The sequence below is a fragment of the Trachurus japonicus genome, chromosome 1, assembly GCF_045865225.1.
Source record: "Trachurus japonicus isolate A0001 chromosome 1, Traja_1.0".
Classification (NCBI taxonomy): domain Eukaryota; kingdom Metazoa; phylum Chordata; class Actinopteri; order Carangiformes; family Carangidae; genus Trachurus; species Trachurus japonicus.
Window position 1 is genome coordinate 20968026 of NC_140907.1, and position 16703 is coordinate 20984728.

General features: G+C 41.9%; 1 protein-coding gene across 1 annotated transcript; it reads left to right on the plus strand.

Moving 5' to 3' along the window:
- Positions 1-319: 319 nt before the first annotated feature.
- slc43a1b (solute carrier family 43 member 1b) lies at positions 320-16343 on the plus strand. Its single transcript, XM_085780097.1, has 15 exons — positions 320-618; positions 4979-5140; positions 6070-6253; positions 6344-6399; positions 6876-6952; positions 11779-11871; positions 12113-12246; positions 12677-12819; positions 13900-14046; positions 14194-14229; positions 14358-14490; positions 14719-14848; positions 14966-15039; positions 15315-15438; positions 15547-16343. Exons 2-15 carry the CDS (start codon positions 4984-4986, stop codon positions 15760-15762), a joined length of 1704 nt encoding a protein of 567 aa, XP_085636223.1. The 5' UTR covers positions 320-618; positions 4979-4983; the 3' UTR covers positions 15763-16343.
- The last annotated feature ends 360 nt before the right edge of the window (positions 16344-16703 follow it).

Below are 16703 nucleotides of genomic sequence, written 5' to 3' on the forward strand. Positions count from 1 at the left end.
CACATTAAGACAAACTGAAACCAACATGTGATGCAAACAATCAGTCAAAGACTCACATTTTGTTCAGTAATGAGAACATGAACAGAAGCTGCTGTGTGTGTGTGTGTGTGTGTGTGTGTGTGTGTGTGTGTATGTGTGTGTGTGTGTGTGTGTGTTAAAACAGCCATGCTGTAGTCGACCACATGATGGGGCCAGCGAGCCAGCGGACAGTGAGGGGGACATCCTCTTTGTCCAACACGTCTGACTTTCACGAGGAGGGGGTTCACAGCATTTCTGTCAAACCTTCCAGACACATGAGGTGTGGACAAATTTAGCCTCCGGTCCGTTAAAGTCAACAAGTTAATGCTGTGTTTCTAAGTGTGTGTGTGTGTGTGTGTGTGTGTGTGTGTGTGTGTTGAACACAGTAGTTTGGGTGGGCAAGCCTTGAGCTCCATTTATAGACATACTGTACACAGAGAGAGGCAGAGAGTCAAAGTGAGCGCACATGTGCTAGTTGGTACAGCTGCCACACCGAGGGAAGGAAATCTCACTTTAACTCTGCAGGAGCAGGAAAGAATCAAGTCAAACTCTCTCCTGAGACATCTGTCAGTCATCACCGTATCAAAACATCTCAGTCAAGTAAGTGACTTTAAACATGTTGTGTATTCATTCGTGGCTGTTCACCACCAAGATCCATGTGAAGACCTCCCCTCATGGAGGATCTCACCACTGTTGGCAACACAACAGCTGCAAAGGCTCCACAGCTGGAAGAAAACCATCCACTCAGCCACTTTAACAGCTGCTACATACTTTTTTCCTTTGCACATGAATTCAACAGAAGCTCTTTTACACTGTCTATCTGCTGTGACTAAGAGGTTCACACTTGACTAACCAACTATTGAACAATATGTCAACACTCAGCATAATGAAGTGGTGTCTGTGTAGATGCAGTGTTTGTCCTTGAAGACTTTTCACACTGTAGGTTAAGTGACGTGCAAAACAATTAACAGGACAAAGTGTGTGGAGAGAGGGCTGACTTCTGACTGTAGGATAGATCTGTGTCTGTCTGCTACAACTTGTTCAGCATTGGTACTTTCATCAACATGGTTTTATTTATCTTTAAAGCTCTCTTTCTCTCTCTATATATTTTTTTTTAAAGATCTCTGGGTGTGATCTCTGGTGATCTTTCACACTGTTTCTCATGTTGATGTTACAGTAAAAAGCAGCACCGACGAGAGCCTTTGCAAAATGATGGCGCTGCTAAAATTAAGATTATATTCAATTGCAGTTCAAAAATCTCTATCTCATCTCTCTATCTGCTCCAAGGCTGTGTTTTATTTGTTTATCTAAATCATTACTGACGTCAGAGGGAGTCTGGGTCACTCACGTGTAAAGTGTGAGACACCGTGAGTCACGCGTGGGGCTAAAGGTTTAGACCTAGTTCTGCTCATGGACACTACGATACAAGGTGACTTGTGCAAAGACATCATCTTTAGAAGAAGAACTCATCTTAAGTATTTTAAAGATTTAATTCACGGAGCAGCTTCCAGACACTTTTGAGGTGGAATGTTTTCTTAGATGTTGACAACATGAGAAAGTCCTGACTGATGGTGAGATCTGAAATGATGATGTATGCATTATTGTCCTCATAGGGAAATGTATCTTAGACTCAGTGCAAAAAAACCCTCCACAGTTTACACATAACACAACAAAATGCACACATCCAATACATAATTAAAAATCTTTCAAGTGTATACAAAGCTGTAGATAGCATGGCTCTCATCAAGCTGCTTCTCCTTCTCAATAGTGTTGCATTCACATACATGCTGCATTGTAGTTTCTGATGTTTAAAAGCAGTCTACGAGTGTGTGTGAGCATGAGTTAGCAGCTGACTGTGCTCAGGCTTCTCTGTCTGGTGTTGTCAAGGATCATTAATCTCCCCTGTATTTGGCCCTAAGACCCCTCAGTCATCCTCCACAGAGGGTGTCGTGTCTAATTGTACTGTTGTTTTACTCTCTGGGCCACAGACCTCTGGGCCGTTTTCCCTGTTCACAGTCATTTTAGTGTTATACATAATATGTGATATAATAGCCTATAAAGACGCCATATTTCCACTATGTTTGCACGTATTCACCTATTCATTTTATATCATCTATTAGACACAAATGTAAATACACCAGATGTTCTTCATAGTAAGTTGTCAACAGCCTGATCATCCCACATCCCAAAATGCACTAATGCAACAGAGCACTTCAGAGCCAACTGTGGTACCAGAAACTGTTTCCCATAGAGCAAACTTTGTCCCTCATACACATTTCACCCTGACCTGAGGCTACACCTGACAACAGGTGGCATTGGGATCTATCTCCATCTTTGGTGGGCATAAATCAAGAAAAAGAAAAGAAACAGTCTTAACAGCCTGCGGAGGTGAAGCTGAAACGATCATCTGTGTTCCCCTCCAGAGTCATTACATCTATTTAGCAACTTTGTATTACAAATGTTACTGTCTTTAAATTATTATGTAAATACTCAGAGGTTTGGTGGCATCTGAGTAAGAAAACTGTTTGAAATTTGGTGGTTGTTCACATTTTGTGTCAAAGTCACAAAAAGTTATTCACAGCTATAAAGTTAGAATCTGTTGATGTTGCACATTAATTATGTGTAAAACAACTAAACCCGTGTTGTATATGTTGTAAAATTTGTTGAGTTGTCTCCTCAAATTCTCCCAAATACTCCCATCAATACTCAAACCAGAGAAACCTGTGATTTTAGTCATGGTAAGGTTCAGTGTCACGGTTATCATATCCCATGTGATCATGTGTCTGTGTTGTGTTTGTCTGACAGAAGCTCAGCAAAGACTTTTTTTTTTCTTTTTTATTAATATATATTGTTGGGGGCCGCCAGCTGGGGCAAGGACTGTATATGGGGCTCCTGCTCTCCCAACTGAGCTGAATGATGCCCCAGCAAAGACTTTCATCCAGTTTAAGTTTTCACTTTGAACCACATTTTAGTCATCAGACGTCTGGATCTTAAATGACCAGAGAATCAAGCTGCTGCTGGACGCCGTGTCTGTGTCACCGATGTGTCAGTGAATCTGTGATTTCTAACAGTGAAACTGGTCGGTTGTGGGGAGGAGGAGACCACTGTGGATAATTCAGCTCCAGGTAAAAACCTCCTGAACCACTGAGACCAGAGGAATCAAAACCAGAAGAAGCTGAGGACAACAACTCCCATAATCTTACACTGCATTTACCTTGTTACCCAAATATAGTCTTTGTCCTGGTTACGCTCTGTGTGTTGTGATGAACGGTGAAGCTGCTGAGGCAGTGATGTCAGCGTTGAGACATGAGAGATGACAACTGGTAATATATATATATAAATACGTGACAGCTTTTCTCCACTGTTTATTCCAAATGCAAGTTGTTTTATTAGTCTGTTGCTGTAATCATAATTTTTCATATTTTAATTGATTAGTCAATTGACAAAAAAACAAAAAATCATTTGGATATTCAGAAAAGAAATGAAATAAAAATTAAGTGCAGGATGTTCAGAGTCTAAGCTGATTTTCTAGATATCTGTTTTATGTTATATTCAGTGTTATGACAGTTATTATAACCCACCTGTGTTTTACTGTGAAGGAACTAAGAAAGTGTTTAAAGTTGAGCAGTGAGAGAGCGAGAGAGAGAGAGAGAGAGAGAGATTTCCTGTGTCAGCAGGACTCCCAATGTTCAAACATGTGACACACACACACACACACACACACACACACACACACACACACACACACACACACAGAGAGAGAGAGAGAGAGAGAGAGTTTTAAATTCAGTCATTCAAATATTTACTCACCAACACTGGGAAGAACATTGGGATCCTTGATTTGTTGTTGATTTGTAGTTCAACCTGAATGTTTCAGTGTGTGTGTGTGTGCGTGTGTGCGTGGAGCTGGGTGCACGTTGGGTTGGATTGCTGCATGACACCTGATAGCTCCGGCTGCAGTTGAAGGTCAGGAGGGGTCAGATTTCTACCTCTCTGGTCTCATCTTTCCGTCCACTCGTTTCTTTTCAGATTTCCTGTCAGTTCACTGACATCGCGTGCAGCCTAACTCCGCCCATTTCTACCACACAGTTTCACTGTGATGGTGCGTCATGGTGACAACACACTTGCACTGTCCCTTTCTGACCCAGGCCTAGTGACTGTGGTGAAAGTTTTTCCCTATTCAGAAATCTCTGAGTCTTTTACTGGACACGTTTATATAATCAAACACACACTCTTATTTTGATATTTGGTTGTTTTAGGAGACATATCGACCACGCAGTTCTGGATTTATAGGACTTTTGCATTATTTATAGTTTGTCTTATAAGCCTGTGCAATATTATCTACATCACTGTGTATTGTAGATTGATATTCAAATATAAAATCCTCCAAAGTCCATCCGTGTTTCATGTCCTGATATATACGTCACCGCTACATTGGACTGCTGTAAAACCCAAGTAAACGGATAAAACATTTATATTTCTCTGTCTATGTCTATGGTCCCAGCTTTCATGTTTGGCTGCAATGATAAGTTCTCAGGATTGGATAGTCAAGACTTGTGAACGCATTTCCAGATCTCCAGGAGCCGGCGCCGTGTTTCATTACAACTTCATCTTTTAGGCCTGGTCATCAGTTGTAGCAGCTATGACATGTTACAACATGAAACCACAGCTGCACACTGCCACAACTGGCACAATCCTCCATATGGTTTCCATCATAAAGCTTATATGAGATGTTCAGATGAGCCTGACTAATGATAGCGTAGCTCTGCTGTGTGTGTTGAAATGCGAATGCAGTTTGATCTCTGTGCTGGAGAAGTGTCACCATTGTGCACTAAAAATTTTGTTAAGACGTTAAATTTCAATCAGAGACAAATGCAGTAAATGGTGGACTAACGCTGTCTTGTTCCCATGTGTGTGTGTGTGTGTGTGTGTGTGTGTGTGTGTGTGTGTGTGTCTCCAGCTGCCATGGCTCCCAGCTTGGCCCAGGCGTACAGCAGGAGGTGGTGGATGGCCGTCACAGCCATCATAGAGAACCTGCTTTTCTCTGCTGTCCTGTTGGGCTGGGCCTCACTGCTCATCATGCTGAAGAACGAAGGTTTCTACTCCCACGTTTGCGACGTCGGTAAGACCCGCCTGTTCTCCTTCTTCTTCTTCTTGTCTCTAGTGCAGACACTTGAGTGGAGTGGAGTGAGAGCTGAGGTGAAGAAGGAGATCCTGAACCTGCTGGTTCTGGATCAAAAGCTCCAGTTTCATTCTGTCGCTTTGTCTCGGACATGTGAAAGTGAACAACAGAGTTTTACTCAATATGTCTGTCCACTTTCTGCTGTTGGTGTTGGTGGGACAGATGGGAGCAGAGTCTGCACTGGCTCAGCCTCTGATAAAGACAGATGTCCTCAGGCCTCGTGAACTTTTAATATCTGGCTCACATCTCACAACAGTAATGTATAGTGGTGAAGCAATCAATGGATATTCACTCAGTCTTCTGGATTCATACAATATCTCAACGTACAAGTTTTAAAACTAAGTTACTGATGTTGCTGCTGAGAAACAGCCAACAGGAAAAGGCTGGATTATACAGTACCACACCACGAAAACGGAGCCTTCCGACAACATCAATATGATATCATTTATGTAATACTCACTAGTCTCAAAGGTCTGCTTTAAACTGCATCGTTTTACTTGCCAAGTGTTTGAAATCCATGACCAGAATAGTCAGATGTTCAGTCACCGTTTTACTTATTGATGGGATCATGAAAACCTAATTACCTCTAGCACTGTTTTCATCCACAAGGTGCTCTGTATATCAGCGATGAACAGTCACAATGTGGCAGACAGGAAAAACACAAAATTATCCAAGAACAATTCAAAGACCCAAACATTCACCGCTGACACTAACTGAGGGATGAGGGCACTTTCTGTTAGTAGCATTAGTGCACTGTGTTCATTCTGGTTCATACTGTTGTATGTCCAGCCGTCTCAGAGCAGAGAGGGGACATGTTGGCAGGCTGAGCCCCCTCCTCTGACTCTGTCTCTGTCTCTGACCCTGTCCAGGCAATGAGACGCTCCAAACCAACTCCACTTCTTTCGAGAGTGGAGCGTGGCCGAGCTGCGTGGAGCAGGAGGAGATCTTGAACCTCGGCTTCACCATTGGCTCGTTCCTTTTGAGTGCAGCCACTTTACCCCTGGGGATCTTGATGGACAGATTTGGGCCACGTCCTCTGAGGCTCATTGGCAGGTATGACAGACCTTGAATCATTTACTGTGACTGTGTTTGTGAGAGTTTTCCAGACATGCTCTGTCATTCTGTGTCTCTATGTGTTTCCAGTTCATGTTTCGCTTTCTCCTGTGCAATGATAGCTGCTGCAGCGTACGACCCTGAAGGTGAGACAACAGTCAATACACCAACCCTTAAAACATCATGTACTTGTTTCAGTCCAGCCTTGTTAATAATTGTTCTATTCAACCACAACAAACTCCAACTGGAGTAATAATCCAGTTCAACCAAATATATCCAGTTCAACCAACACAACTTGCAAGCAGGGCTTGTGTTAACCAAATATTTTCCATCATGACAAGAAAACCTGGAGGCCAGCCGTCACTTTGACAGATAAGAACATAGGATAGGCTATGTCTGATTATCAATAAATATTACAATTAAAGTGACAGTCAGAAAGCCGTTTTTGGAAGACAGTGCCAGGTAAAACCAATCAATACCTAAACCGTCTGAGCTTTGCTTAGGTTTGGTGGAAATGATGGAAATAGGTACAAAACCTAAGAGCCACATAATGAAATAAAATAAAAATATTTACTCTTAAAGTTTCATCATAGCTCATGGCATTCTTCATTTGTTCCATCAGCGTTGTCTGCCCTCATCTTCCCTGCTGTCTCCTTCAATGGCTTTGGAGGAATCTGCCTGACCTTCACCTCACTCACAGTACGATTCCTACGCACTTACACATTCGCATGTACAAACATTTATAAAATAACTGAGAGGGGTCAAACATGTCCTCATATAACAAGAAACCACAAAAAACCCACACACATTTACAATTCATTTTTAAGTACAATAAAAAACATGCTGCTAATTTAGCAGATAATATCTGTCACTGAAACACATCTTTGCGTCTTCACCTCCATCTCATCCCTTATTCTTCTTTATGCACAACTTATTGCGTATCACCACTTACACATAAAAAATATTCAGACTGTGTAATTCAGACCATGATTGATGGGTATTAAGGCTGTAAAGTGAGTGTCAAATGTACGCCGCAATCCGGCCTGCAGATGACATAAAAGACAAAAGAGGCATAATATTATTGAAATTGCACATATTTTCCCCAAGAAATTTCAGATTGTTCATAATGTTTTGTAAAAGGATAACTGTAAACATCTTAATAATGCACTTGTACTTATTTGCAGTAAAACAAAGTGAAACATTTCTCGTTATTTATATAGGTCATTATGCTATTATTTTACTGGTCCAGGCAGCTTGAGATCAAATTGCGCTGTATGTGGCCCCTGAACTAAAGTGAGTTTGATACCCCTGGTCTAGTCTTCAACACTCAAGTGTTGGTGAGTAGTATTTCTGCTAACCACAGTTGTGAGGAGTGGTTATCTGAGTCACCATAGCCTTTCTGTCAGTCTCGTCAGTTCATTAATTGCAAATCTTCTCTACTTCTAAAGTTAGCAACCAAACCAGCTAGCCCCAGTGCAACACAACCATCTCCTCATTCAGCATTTCAAAGTCACTGTAGTGTCCCCTCAAGAGGAAGTGTTGCTCAGAGGACATAGTCTAAAGTCTTGTTCTGTAGCACAATGATAACTGAGGTTGCTGGTAAACACTACCAGTGGTTCCTGGAAGAAATCATGTCCAATCACAAAAACAGTTTACAAATAACACTTGTTTCAGTTTTCTTGCCTACAAATGTCATATTACAGCAGCTGTTAATCCTCATGTAGACTTGGTGGTGGGGAATTGTTGGATGTGTGTGAACACTTGTAGTTTTACAATTGCTGGACCCATGTTAACATGAAAACACAGGGGGTGGGATGCTGTCCAGATGGGCAGAAATACAAGTTCTTGACCTAGTTGTCTTTGCACCTGTTGTTCAGTTAAATCCTGTGTGTTAATATTACCTACAGCTGATCCCTGTCCACTGTATTTTCTGCCTCTATTCAAGTGCCGAGTAGACTCAGCCTCAGTTCAGAGGTTTTCAATTAGTTAATTGACAATTGGTGACTTGAAGACAAATAAGAATTAAATGCTTGTTGTTCGTTTATGCTGTTTGTAACAGACAGAGGCTATTTCTCTCTAAACTAACAAGGTTTCAGGTTCAGCACCCACAAGGTGACACGATTGGTTTCCTAGGTTTGTGATGTATGAAGCTCTGGCTGTCTGAACCTGTTTTTGTGAAACTGTCACTGGTTCACTGTAGTTCATGGTGAAAACAATTATGGTGTTAAATGATCACTTCACACACCATGTCTTGCATTATATATAATAAAAAAAACACCATAAGGATTTTACCAAGGTTAAAAGCCTGATTTTCATCTGAGGGGGTTGATGAAGCATGATTTCACTGACACACTTACTGCATTAAAGGACAACATGACCTCCACCTTCATCATCAAAATAAATTAGGTAATATCTCTGGCTGTGGTGTCGATCCGCCAGTAGAGCTCAGAGACACGGGACAGTGAAGCTGTTCTGGAGACACATGTTGAAACAGCTGACTAACACCCACACAAGCACACTTGATGTTGGTTTTTCCTTTCATTTGCCACCTGATTGTTGGTATTTTGTTCTGTATTTGTGTCGTAAAAACATTGCCTGTGTCTGGTTGGGTCTGCTTTTTCAGTTGTGTACCTCAGATGATAAGCACACGTTTCCGTGTGAGTGTGTGCATTTTGGAAAGCCGCACATGTTGTTCCACTTGTTCTAAATTCTCCTGCAGTCTCTCAGCCAATCCAAAATCTGGGCAGTCAACACACCCTCCCACAGGCCTGTCCACCTGCCAACCCCGTCTCGCTCTCTCTCCTCCTCCCACTTCTGACGTAGACCATGCCCTGGACTTGACATTGTCTTTTTGGCCATTCCTGAGTGCATGTGTGTTTGTTCCTGTGTGTTGCGGTGTGTGTGTGTGTGCGTGTTACTAGGTTGATAAAACTGCCTAACATAGCCTATAATATTGTGTAGGCTACATTCCCGTCTAGCTTAGGTAGCTGGCAATATTGTTTGGTGCTGTGTCAACTTTGATAAGAGAGTTTGCACAATAATGAACTTACCAGAGACACCAGTGTTGTCCAGATCTTCCTACTTACAACAGACATTTAAGGTCAAAGTCTCTAATCTGAGCTCAGTCTGTATTAAACTCTCAACAATACAACTGTACTGAGAGCCCACTCATGGGACAAAGTTGTTTGGCGTGATGACATTTGTTAATTAGCCCTACAGTAAACACAAAGTTCGGAGCCCACCCCTCTTCTAACTTTGATTTTGATGTGGTACACTACAGAAGACAGGCAGTCAGGCCTTTAGAGGCAAAGTCACAAACACAACCGCTAATGGAAAGAGAAATGGAGGGGCGGGCAGATAAGAATGGAAAAACAGAGGCAAAGCTGCAACAGCATGGAAAAATGAGGAGAGAGAGAGAGAGAGAGAGAGAGAGAGATTCAGAGCAGAGAGGTTTCATGTTAGTTAAACCTGCAGCATGCAACAGGTGAGCAAAAGGAGAGGGTCGTTTGGCAGCAAAATAAAATGGCAAAAATATTAGTTAGATGCTGACATAGATATAGCCAGCAGTTCACAGAAACGTAACTCAGACTTGACGTCAGAGATAAAACAACCCCTATCACTTTCAGCAGCAGTCTTCCACACAATTAATTAACTATCAATAGAAATATCACCATCTTCTCCGCCGTATGTGGAAAAATTCAAGGCAGCTTGGGAACTAACCCTACAGGGAAGTGGAGGAGCACTTCCAATACGCTGGGCCTCACCACAAAAAAACTTGTTTACCACGACTGGGACGACTGGGAGTATTTCAAGAGCATGACCATTTTACGATATGTCTGCTGTTTCCTACTCCTTCTTCTTTCCTTCCGCCTTCTTCTTTGTTGGTTTATTTATGCATGTGAAACTTGTGAAACGCGCTCTCTGGCCCACTGGATTTTCCATCCGGGCTGCCGTACAAACATGACACGGCGCAAGATGACGGCACTCTCTAAAGCAAGACCCTTGCTACATGTATATATATTAAGGACGAACAGATTTGATTTTATAGCGATTATACACTTCTCACACTACACTTGTCATGGGTAGTATATTCAGATTTTGCCAATAAACCTTGCCAATTATTACACACTGAACCTTTAACAAGCTGTCTTATTATGTTGTGGAGTTGTAGTGAATAAAAACTAAATTGTTATGTATCCCAGACAGAGGTTGTGAGCCGTGTGAGAGACTATAGGGATGATAGTTTATGTTGGGGTGTGGACTTCATCCTTGCCCAGCGCCCCAAGTTTTCAAAGATAATTTTTTCTACATTTGATTGTATTTTCTTCTTTTTAAATATGATTTAATCTCTCGGAAAATATTGCACTGTTTTGCAAATGACAACACTTTGCAGCCTAGATCAGATCACTACACAGAACTGTGGTGATATTGGCTGAATGAAACAGATCCGCAGACAAATTGGGCAACAGTCAGCCCAACAGGAAACAGGTTAAATGGCTAGACTTTGTTTACTTTTCTCTGCTTATGCAATGTTGTTATGTGATTTGATCAGATCTTACCCTGAGTATGGATTCATTGGTAGAGAGGAATGATGTAAATACATCCACACCATCAGCTGAAAGTAAATGATCTATACAAATCATTGCTCATTGGTCCTGAATTGTTGTTAAGGACCCTGGCTCCACACTGGTTAGGTTTTTATCCACTGAATTAAGAATATGTCAGAGGAGATCCTTTGAGTTAACCTACAGGGTGAAGAATACACAGGCAGTGTAGCTACACAATACCCCTCCCCCCCAAACAACACAGCTGCTTGTTTTCTTTTTGACCGGGCACCAGTTGATGTTGGTAAGGGGTACTGAGAAACACAGCTGGTGACTTTGTAAAACAGAAATGTCGTCCAAAAGGTCTGACCTGAGCAGTGAGTTTAAACTGAGTGTCAGCCGAGCCACGTGCAGCAAGATGTGACTGGCAGATTTCCTTCTGCATCTATAGTTAGAGTGAGTCTGTAGACATGAACGCGTGTTGCGCACACACACGCACGCACACACACGCACACACACACACACACGCACACACACGCACACACACGCACACACACACACACACACACACACACACACACACACACACACACACATCAAAACTTAAGCATCTGCGTTGCCAGAGAATGTTCACACGCGCAAGTTGTACTGACAGAAAGTTGGCTGACGTGTGTGTGTGTGTGTGTGTGTGTGTGTGTGTGTGTGTGTGTTCATCAGCTTCTTCCACTCTCCCAGCTGAAAAGCTTTCATGTATACACAGCACCATCCTGTGGTTAAACTGTTAAGGTGCATTGAACCTCTGTAGTGAACATTAGTTTTCTAAAAAAAAAACAGTTCTTTATTTCTGTCAGTTTAATGTTGTATGTTGTTTGGTGCAACAGCTGATTCATACATTTAAAAGTGTTTTTTTTTTCACATTTACTGCTCACAACCTTACGATAAGGAGGAGTTTACTTCATTTCTCATCTCTCTCTTCATCAGCTTCCAAACATGTTTGGCAATATTCGATCAACAGTCCTCTCCCTTATGATCGGCTCCTACGCTTCTTCAGCCGTCACCTTCCCCGGTGTCAAGGTACTTTCTCTCTCTCTCTCTCTCTCTCTCTCTCTCTCTCTCTCTCTCTCTCTCATTGTCACAGTTGTATTTTTATTACATTATATTCATTGGAACAATCACAAGAGACGGTTTTCTAAAGAATATATACTGACTGACTGACATCTGAAAGGTTGGTCAGCTTTGAAAGAAGAAGCTGAGGGAACATGACATCCTTCTGTCTATTTGCCTCTGTTCAACCCTCCCTTTCTTACCGCTGCAGGTGATCTATGACCTTGGCGTGTCGTTCCGTGTCATCATGTGGGTCTGGTCTGGTATGGCCTGCATGGTTTTCCTCAACTGCTTCCTGAACTGGCCTGTTGAATCCTTCCCTGCACCTGAGGACATAAGATACACGTCAGTGCACTGGACATCTCGTAGTCACACTTTCTCCACTACAAGCAGGCGGCGTCTCACATTAAGGGTTATCATTTGGATGTTGAAGACACAGAGTTTGGTTTTAACAGCTAATTTTCTCAAGTCAAGTCAAATCATTTACTGTATATTTACATGGCACCAATTCATAACAAAGTAATCTCAAGGCACTTTTCAAATAGAGAAGGTCTAGACTCTCTCTACGTAACAGTATTTATGGAGACCCAACTGTTTCCATCAAGCACAACAGGGTGGGCAGGTAACAGATTACTGTAGGTGTGAAAAATGTTAAAATCTTACAGTAATACCACTGATGCAAAACTTATAACACTCAGCCTGGGCTGCTCAGTTCCCACCAGGTTCAAATTCTGGGGCTGTTTACCCATGAAACCTCTTCCTCCTCTTTCGACAGGAAAAAGGTGAAGATGAGTGGGGTTGTGACGGAGGACAAGATGACTGGAGACATGTACATCACTCATGTGACCACAATGGAGGACACAATGGGCGGCAAGATGTCAGACCCCAAGCCGACGGATTCTCAAAGCGCAGCACCAGGTAAGGCGGTTGTTAAAGGGATAGTTCAACATTTTTGGCAAATTGGCCCATTGCCATAATCCCTATAGTCTAGCATAGTTTCGTTACCTTTATTTGTTGGTGTGAGCTGTTTTTAGAACGGCTGAGTAGAGAAGCGAGCTGCTCAGAGCTACGCTATGGAGGCTCATGGGATTTCTTGGTTTCCCTCATCAGACTCATCAAATACACAATCCAACAACTCCAAAACGCTCTGGTGGACAAGTTGTGACCTGCACATTCACCACGATATGAGATAATAATGGAACATTACAAGACAGAGTTGTTTTAGAGGGAAATGCAGAGACTGCTTGCTGAAAAACTGTGCATCAGCGGTTTTGCATGAATTTACCTCTAAAACAACTCTGTCTTGTAACACTCTGTTATTATCTCATAGCGTGGTGAATGTGCAGGTCACAACTTGTCCACCAGAGCGTTTTGGAGTTGTTGGATTGTGTATTTAATGAGTTTGATGAGAGAAACCAAGAAATCCCATGAGCCTCCGTAGCGTAGCTCTGAGCAGCTTGCGGCTCTGCTCTGCCGTTCTAAAAATAGCTTGCACCGACAATTAAAGGTAATGAACCTACTGCTATGATTATAGCGATTATGGCAATGGGCCAATTTGCCAAAATGTTGAACTATCCCTTTAAGAAGATTTTTAGATTATTTATTTATTTGCTTTTAATTTGCTTTTTAATGCTTTATAAATCATGTATTAGCTACAAATTAGATAAAAAGGGTACAGTGACCTGTGAGCCCATATTTATCTGTGCTGGTTAGTCTCATATCTCATTGAGCACCGGGTTTATTTCACTCAACACATTTAAAATACAAATGATGGAAAATAAGCAACTTTGGTAAATAACTAGCCAGCAAAGGAATTAGACTTGATTTAGCCTTAGAGCAAGATGCAAACTAGGAAGATGTGCTCGCCTCACTCTGAGCTTCAAAACGCTCCTCAGAAACCTGTGGGTGATGTCACAGCAGCTACATCCCATACTTATTTATGGTCTATAGCTTTCACACATTATCACTCTCTCATCCTCTCCCTCCCTCTTTCTTCAGGCTCAGTGCCGCTCTGTCACTCGGTGTGTTCTCCCATCTTCCTGTGGAGTCTCATCACCATGGCAATGACACAGCTGAGGCTCATCTTCTTCATGGGTGCCATGAATAAAATGCTGGAGTTTCTGGTCACCCACGGCAATCCCCACCGTGAGAATAATAATTTGCATGATTTCGTTTTTTCAAATGAAGTTCTCAAGTTGGATAGAGACACTGTGGAAAACTGTCTGATTGTGCCACTGATGTACTGTATTTCATTAAAATGTATGTGAACTGATCAGGTTTTTCTCTCCTCAGCCTCAGAAGAGGAAAAGATGGAGATGGAGGAACAAGGTAAGAGTCAAAATGTGCAGTAGGCTTTTACCTGTGAATGCTTCCCACTGTCACTCAATTCATGAATCTCTGGCAGGTAAATCCAACTATCTACCTGACATCTCTCCCTCTTATTTTGTCTTCCCCAGTTGGTTTCTACTCATCTATCTTTGGTACGATGCAGCTGCTGTGTCTACTGACTTGTCCTTTAATTGGCTACATCATGGACTGGAGATTGAAGGAGTGTGAGGAGGAAAAAGCAAACACACACACAGACAAAAGGTAACAAGGGGGTTCACTGGCCTCTATTTAAATTTGAGCATTGTGTTGCCACATCTGCATTTACAGCAGACAGTCTGATGCTCACTGTATGAGTTCGACTTGGGAGGTTTCGACAGGATCTTAAAACCAAACTGAAAGAGCTCATGGTTGCTGTCCATATATATATGCTCTGGGGAAACCAATCGTCATCTGGGACTCACACCCATTACTCCTCTTTGTCCCCTTCAGTCAATCAGATCCCCCAAAGAGAGACAGAAAGGTCCAGAAACTGACCAATGCCTTGAGGGCGTACACGTTCACCAACGTCCTATTGGTCACCTTTGGAATAATTTCCATAATTGACAACCTGCCCATACAGGTTAGAAAAATACATGCATAGACATGTAAAGATCAAATTTTCCATGTGAACACAGAAACACACACTGTGGTGTTTGGTGACGCCTAGAAGATGTTTATTTGTGTCTTTCTTTGTCAGGTCGTGGCATTTGTTCTACATACTATGGTGAGAGGATTTGTCCACTCCTGCTGTGGAGGCCTCTATGCTGCTGTGTGAGTACTGACACCTACAAGCTGCTCTAACCAATGTGTCTGTGATAACACTGGATGTGTAATTACTGTGTTTAATGTGAATAGTGGTGTTTGTAGTTAGAGACTCATTCCTCTTTTCCACTGAAATTTGTGGGTTATTTAAACTAATCAAAGCTGATTGAGCCTTTTCCCACTGTTAATATGTCTGATATACATATACATTTTAGTTCTCATGTGTTCTTATACAGTAAGAATGAGTGGGGAAAAAAACTAATATCATTTGTTCTTCTCTCTAGATATCCAGCCAATCACTTTGGGACGCTAACAGGCATGCAGTCAATGGTCAGTGCTGCTTTCGCCTTGCTCCAGCAGCCGCTCTTTATGCTGATGGTGGGACACTTGCGTGGAGATCCTTACTGGGTAGAAAACACACACACACACGCAAATACACACAAACACAATCAACGTGAAGTCAATAGCATGTAAATACACACCGCACATGCACTGACGTGTCTCTCCTTACAACAGATCAATTTGAGCCTCCTCATCTTCTCCCTGGCTGGCTTCCTGTTGCCGGGCTACCTGTTCTATCATCGCAGAAACCTAATCAGGGCAAACGCAGCACATGATGCCAGCAACCACAAAGAAAACACTCCTCTCAACCAATTAGATAGTGAAACCGCAAAGCCCCTAACCAATGGACACGCAGCTAATGGATACACAGCAAACGGGCATAATGTTTAAGATAGTTGGTTATTGGAGTGAAATTTGTCAGTTTCTTTTAGTTTTTTTTTCTTTTTTGTAATTACTGTTCAGTAGTTTACAAATTTACAAAGTTACGGTTGTAGCTCTAACGTCAGGCTTCTCTTTCAGAAAATAGCCGTTGACTTTTTCAATAGACACTAAAAGGCTCAGTAAAGGCGACTCAGTGAATATCATTGTGACATTGCGACGTATGAAAGCCTTGGGTTTGAATCACAGCTGTGTTTCCAGCTGTGTTGGACTAACACTCTAAATTAGAGCGAATATAGACAGGTGAACTGCATGCTGGGAAAAGTCCAGTTCCAAGTTCCAAACCACTGACCCTTGGCAATAAGTGACAAACAAACGTAAAAGCTCAAGGACCACACCAGTGTTTTCTGCATGTTTCATCATATTTAATACGCACAGTAGCTTTAGAGAATGTGCTTGAAATGTTTGCTGAGTCATTCATCATGATAAACAGCAAAATGCAAGAGTGTAAAAGTGTACAGGTAGTATACTTGTTATTTTAACATAGCAAGACAATCCAAGATTAAAGTGTAATTAGTTGTGATGTTAAGATAGCAGGCTTAGTAGCAATTAGAAACTCACTCACTCTGTGGTTCCATGGCGACTACAAAATGTATACAGTATGTCAATGTATATCTGATAACTTCACAACCTTCAGGGAGCATTACAAAAAATCCACCGGTGGGCATTTTAGGTAGAAATATTATTTAAATATCATGTTGAGCTTTAGATGAAAGGAAATGATTGATACCACTCTCAATGTGTTAATCTGTATGTAACCAATTACCACCCCAATCCCTAAAAGCTGAAAACATGGAAGAACATAAAATCCTGGCTCCACCTACCAACACCTTTGACACTCACAAATCATCCTTAGTTCACATTAGAAATGTAAAAACTATTGTGCTTCCCTT

Excerpts from the sequence above, each read along its gene's own strand:
- slc43a1b (XM_085780097.1), top strand. The coding sequence starts at position 4,984 with ATGGCTCCCAGCTTGGCCCAGGCGTACAGCAGGAGGTGGTGGATGGCC. Across the intron at positions 6,254-6,343 it reads CCTCTGAGGCTCATTGGCAG|TTCATGTTTCGCTTTCTCCT; the intron begins GTATGACAGACC and ends ATGTGTTTCCAG. Across the intron at positions 6,953-11,778 it reads TGACCTTCACCTCACTCACA|CTTCCAAACATGTTTGGCAA; the intron begins GTACGATTCCTA and ends TCTCTTCATCAG.